Source organism: Silene latifolia, chromosome 8 (assembly GCF_048544455.1).
Source record: "Silene latifolia isolate original U9 population chromosome 8, ASM4854445v1, whole genome shotgun sequence".
Classification (NCBI taxonomy): Eukaryota; Viridiplantae; Streptophyta; class Magnoliopsida; order Caryophyllales; family Caryophyllaceae; genus Silene; species Silene latifolia.
The window spans coordinates 24,108,482-24,114,656 of record NC_133533.1 but is presented as its reverse complement, the minus strand read 5'-3'; the positions used below and the strand labels follow the sequence as shown (position 1 = coordinate 24,114,656).

The 6,175-nt window shown below is 33.6% G+C and overlaps 1 protein-coding gene across 2 annotated transcripts; it reads right to left on the bottom strand.

Moving 5' to 3' along the window:
- Window positions 1-3,573: 3,573 nt before the first annotated feature.
- Window positions 3,574-5,776, bottom strand: LOC141594213 (uncharacterized). Of its 2 annotated transcripts, none has more exons than XM_074414362.1 (2): window positions 4,994-5,776; window positions 3,574-4,220 (listed from the first exon to the last, which is right to left on the bottom strand). In XM_074414362.1, exons 1-2 carry the CDS (start codon window positions 5,156-5,158, stop codon window positions 3,723-3,725), a joined length of 663 nt encoding a protein of 220 aa, XP_074270463.1. In that variant the 5' UTR covers window positions 5,159-5,776; the 3' UTR covers window positions 3,574-3,722. The 2 variants fall into 2 exon arrangements, with proteins under 2 accessions (XP_074270463.1, XP_074270464.1); XM_074414363.1 differs by having other exon boundaries at window positions 3,574-4,201.
- Between the last annotated feature and the right edge of the window lie 399 nt (window positions 5,777-6,175).

The following is a 6,175-nucleotide window of genomic DNA, read 5'->3' as shown; positions in this document are numbered from 1 at the left end:
AGCTATTGTTAACGAGTTCATAGCTCATAGCCTCATAGGCAACTACTACTTTAATATTTTGCTTTGTCCGCGTCTTGCATTAGACGGCTGTTTCCCGTCTAATAAGACGGACAATATATTGTCATTTTAAAATCAAAGTTGTTATTTTCTGATAACATGTTACCATTATTTTTCACATCATTTTCAGGGTAAAAAGTGACACCTCTAGTGATAACATTTTGTGGATTAAATGGTTACATTCTCTTAAAAAATGGCAACATTTTGTTTGGTCTTAATTCGGACGGAAAAACAACCCGTCTGAAATAAGAATTTGCGTTTGCTTTAATGTCAATGACTAAACCTTATTACCCGCAGCTATTCCATAAATAGAGTAACTTGTCCATGAGTATAATTAGTAGTTCCTACAAACTAAAAACGAAAAACGTGAAGAAAAGGCTTAAGACGCCTATAAAAGGAAATTTCAAAGTAACTATTAGAGAGCCTAACTTCTACATAACTCGGAGTTCTGGACTATACAAACTCCTAAATTTAGTGTTTGACATGGAGTACAATTACTATTATGATTCATGTGTAATATCGGAAGGATGTAAGACTCTTAGTAGACTATCAGTAGCCAACCTTGTTAGTCTTTTTATAAACGTTGGATTCTATATAATCGTTTGAGATACACGGTTTGTAGGCTATTACCCGGTCAGCACCGAAGGTAGATATAACATATAAATATGATATAAGTACGTTAATCAGTTTAAGTCTTCTTGTTTCTTTATTTTTTTTATATTTAGCTAAGTTAAGAAAGTTTTGCAAAATTCTTTACGTGATTCATTATCAGTAAAAATATTATAAGAATCTATTCTATGTCATCAATCTATGATCATGAATAAAGGTGGAAGCTCATTAGTCATCAAATTTCATTAATACTTGCATGATTCTATAATTCTATTCCAAAAAGTAAGTAATATGTATAAGCTGATAATCGCTTATTTCTCGCTAGCTCCTCTTCATCACGACTCTTATTGGATGACCACACGGAAAATTAGATAACCTGCAAAGCACCCAACGAAAATACTATATACTCGTATATATTATAAAAAATCTATTAAAATTTCACAACTATAAAGAGAAATAAAAATATACTTTATAGAAAATCATTTGTGTTTAGTAAAAGGGAAAATCAAAAGACTTTTGGGAATTGCTACTAATATGAGGATCTCTAAAATATATTAGGTCACTCCCTTCTATTTTCTTCCCACTTTTCAAATTTCTTCACATAATTTTAGAAATTAAATGAAAAGAAAAAACGGTGGGAGTATTAGAAATTAGTAAGGATTCGCTGTCTCATATTCGTGAATGGTGTCACACCACTGTGTCAAAATTTGTATGGAGTGAGACACCGAATAACACACAAATATGGAATATTATCAAACATATACAAAATACATAATGCGCGATACATAATGTCTATTTACTTTTTATAATATCATGTTCAATCTACATAAATTACTGCTTCAACAAATCAAAATAAATAACTACTTCAAATAAAGAGAGTGAAATATTTACCTTGATCATTAACAACTCTTTCCATTGAATACGATTGAAGAAAATTCACCATTGAAGCCAAAGTCCTAACTTAACAATACATACATTATATTCACAATTAAAAATTATTGTAAGGAAAAAATAGAGTTGTAACAAATCATAAAATTCGTTCATTTAATAAAAAAATATAAAAACATCAAATTTATCACCTTATAAAATCTTATCAGTGCACTCTCATCAATTTGTATTTCGAAATCCTGCATATCAAACAAAATAATTGATTAATTTTCAAATTAAAAGTTTATAACACAACTATGCACTAAATATAAATTGATGAAAAATATTCTTCTAATCTAACATTAAAAAGCAAGAGAAAGTTAATTAGATTCACAAACACAATAGCATAACAATAATAAATCATATTAAGAACAAAAGACAAAAATGCAAACAAATAAATAAATAAATAAATTACAATCAAAAGATGAAAAACGTAAGAATAGAAATAGAATAGAATGGGAAATAATAAAATATGCTTGGTAGGCTACATCACACCACCTTATATATGGTGATAATTCCCTAGTTTGTATATCATTCAAACTCTCTATCGTATAAATTATTTAGTTTGTATATCTTTTAAACTCTATCGTATAGATTCTTTATTTATAAAAATTATTAAATAAAATTAAGATTAATTTTATGTAGTTTGCTAAAGTTGGACTCTTTATAAACGCTCGAAAAAAGCTTCCTTTATTAATATATATATATATATATATATATATATATATATATATATATATATATATATATATATATAGATATAGATAGATAGATTGTTTCTTACTCTTTCAATTGTGTGAACAAATTAGAAGAACAATCAAGTGCTTTCTTATTAACGTAAGTTAGACAAAATCGAGTATTTAACGGTACTCAATTGAGTTACAATTAGAGTTAGTTGTACGAGTGGGTTAGTAATTTTGTAATCCGTAGAAAGGTACTAAAATTATTAATCGAGAATAGTGGACGTAGGTTTCGACTTGTGAAACTGAACCACTTCAAAATCACGTGTGTCACTCGTCTTCTTTCGTTCATTTATTTACGTTTAAATCTACTTAGTTAATTAGTGGGCTAAAGTTTTTATACTCAATTCACCCCCATTCTTGAGTATTTTGGATCGATAGATTCTTCAATTGGTATCAGAGCCTCGTGTTCTTGATTGCCTAACCGCAAGTGGTTGATCCGTCTATCTCTTTTTATTTTTATTTTAATTCTATTCCGCTGCCTTACACGTGTGAAATGGATTCCAAGTATCTAAAGTGTCCCGTCTTTGATGGGAAGAATTATGGACTTTGGAGAACATGATGACACACTATGTGAACACAAATTCTTATTTGTGACGGAGGGTATCCGTCACAAATAAGAGACGCAATCTGTATCGTTAATCACAAAACCCATAGGGGTGAGAGAAGGAGCACATGGGGTGGGTGCCCACCTTGTCCCCTCTACCCATTTCCACTCACAAAATACCCGTCGCAAGATCCGACCCGTCACAAGCAAGACTTATTGCTATGTGAAAGGACATGATTGGTAGTGCTGGAAGATCATACAAAATGGAGCGAATAAAATTTTGGTCGGATCTACTGAAGGCACAACCTATGAGAAAAAGGAAGAAGACTATATGTGAAGGCAGATTATAAGAAGACTTAGAAAAACTCGAAAGCTATAAGCCTTTTGTGAATCACATTTCATTACATGTGGGGCTATGTGATTTGTGTGGTCGAAATTCATTCATACTTCTTTACTTAATCTTAGTGCCAAAAGCAATAGATAACAATTGACGGGGACGGAGGAAGTATATAATTATCAAACCAAATCGATCACATTAGAGCGTGTGAGCACGCTATATGTCATTATGTCAATCCACTATCACGCACAATTGTTACATTTTTTTTTTCTGGCAACGGTAAATAAAGATTATTACAATCTCATAGTCATTTTACTTAGGCTGTGAGCGTGATTATTAAGAGCACGATGGTACATATGTTACATATATATAAAAAGATCACATAAATATGTACACAATACATCAATACCATGCTATAACTCATTTATTTATAAAATAAGTTACGGAATACGAGTAATAATTAAATTGTATACAATATGCTTTTACATACGCAAGACTTGCTGAATTAGTCATGGATAGTGAATTGAAGTGCACCAACGGTCTGCTTTTTACCCTCGTTAATATTGCCCCCAAATTTGGCGTCCAACTTGGACAAACCAGTACCTTGAATTTTAAAAACGGGTGACGAAATGTTTTGCTCCCCATTATAATTCTCATTGGGCCTGTCTTCTATAGATATATTATTGCGGCCGGTGTCGGAGCGGGTGCGATCTATACGTGCAGAGGGCATGGCCTTGATAGTATTGTGCCCAAATGAGCCCCTGTTGGCTAACTTGACTTTAACGTCACCAATGGTTTGCTTTCCGCCACTATTAGTATTGTACCCAACTTGGGTCCTTGTGGTTGAATCAGGACCTCCATTAAGATCAACATCGACTGACCCAACTTCTTGCACCCCATTTTGACCAGAATTGTTGTTGCCCCCTACATCCATATCCAAATTTCCGAGGCTTCTGTCAAGGTGGTTGTTGGAACCGCGGCAGTCTACATAAGTGCAAGCGTGCTACTAACGGTGAGTATTCAATCAATTTAATGAACTAATCGAAAACGTTTTAGTTTAGTGGTTAAGAACCTTATTTGACTAAAAAAAACAGCAAGTCTCCCTTGCAACTGATATATCCGTCGCAAGCTTCTAATGGGTCAAGTTCTCCCACTTGGATAGATAAGACAAAGTATAGGAGTCTTAAATGGCTTGTCTTTTCCTACTCAAGTGGATATTACTTGACTTGTCGCAAGTTTGTGACGGATATGCCCGTCACAAATGAAAATTTTTGAAAAAAAAAAAAACAAGTAAAAGAAAACAATTTCATGAACTATATAAGTACGGGTAAAAGTGATAGCGATAGTTCCATACCACCTTTTTTTCACTGCTACATAAGCATATATTTACATTTATATTTCCTCAATGATAAGAGTTCCATACAAAGTGCTTTCTTTAAGTTCCCCTTAGATCTCTCTTTTTGACATGGATTGAAAATGAAAATGGTTTCTTAGAAATCATTTTCATATTAAACACAAATTTTTATTTAATAAGAGTGTATCCGTTTTAAGTTTATGACAGGTCAAATACTGTTGATAAGACAAAAACAGAATGCATAGGAAAAATAAAACAACATACTCCATATATAGCTCAAGTGGAATGATAAATGCTCAAATTATGGCCATAAGTGTTTTATGAGTTGGTAAAACATTACAATAGCTTTTTTTTTAATAAAGTAGTCAATTTTAAAAAGTTGGTTTTATAAGGGGATAAACGTTATAAGAATTAGATCTCACCTGAACTATTGCCGAAGATATAACCAAGGCGATGCCGAATTCGTTGGCCCCAATCTCCAGCACCAGGCTTGGTTTCTGATGATTGATCCATGCTTTAATGCGTGTATAGGCTTCCCTGTTATATACGTACAAGAAATCCATGTTTTCTTGGACTTGGTCTTTCATTTTTTTAATTTCTAAGACAAGTTCACAAGCACTCAAACAGAAATTTTCCAAGGAACAAGCGCTCAAACAGAATGTTTCTCTGTTAGGATGTTAGTATTCTACTTCAAATATTGAATAGTGGGAAAAGAAAATGAAGCGAGAGAAACCACTTGAATGAAACCGAGGGAGTAATTGGTAAGCTTTGTTTGTTTATTCTTGTACGTCTAAAGTCAAATAATTATACGTCTAAAATAATGAATCGACTTGTAAATCTAAGGGTGTGTTTGGATTGAGAGAATTGGAGGGAAAGAGAGGGGAGGGAAAGAGAGGGATTTAATTTCCTTTGTTTGGTTACAATATATGGAAGGAGAGAAATGAAAGGGGAGGGGAATGAGAGGATTTAATTTCCCTCCTTTAGACCAAACTAAAATCTTTTCATCATTGACAAGATTTGGAAGAAAAACTTTTTTTGACTCTCATTTCATCATCATCCTCCATCCACTCTACCATCTCCCTCTTTCTCCCCTTCTATCACCCTCTCATCATTTTTGTTATCCAAACAACCATAATTTATTTTCCCTCCCCTACCTTTCCTTCCCCTCACTCCCCCTCCCCTCCCTTTCCCTCCTAAAATGGTATCCACACACCCTAAGGCTGTGTTTGGATAGCAAAAGTGGAGGGAAAGGGAGGGGAGGGGGAAGGAGGGAAGAGAAAGGGAGGTAAGGGAAGGGGAGGGAAAATGGGGAGTGGGTGTTTGGATCAATTTCCTTCCAAATCTTGCTTATCATGGAGAGATTTTGATATCTTGGAGGAGGAAAATGTATCCTCCAAATCTCTCCTCCATTTCCCTCCACCCTTATTTGCTATCCAAACAAGGGAGTTTAAATCCCATACTCTCCCTCCCTTTCTTTTCCCTCCAAATCACTCAATCCAAACACACCCTAAAGTCTTACAATTTTACATTACTCTTATTATTTAATCGATACTATTCGTGATCGATATGAAAATGTAGTATCACCATCAAATGGACCACGATAC

What these genes read in the sequence shown, in the direction of transcription:
- LOC141594213 (XM_074414362.1), bottom strand. Translation starts at nt 5,158, where the DNA reads ATGAAAGACCAAGTCCAAGAAAACATGGATTTCTTGTACGTATATAAC. An exon ending in TATCTTCGGCAATAGTTCAG is followed by an intron (nt 4,221 to 4,993) that starts GTGAGATCTAAT and finishes CACCGTTAGTAG; the next exon opens with CACGCTTGCACTTATGTAGA.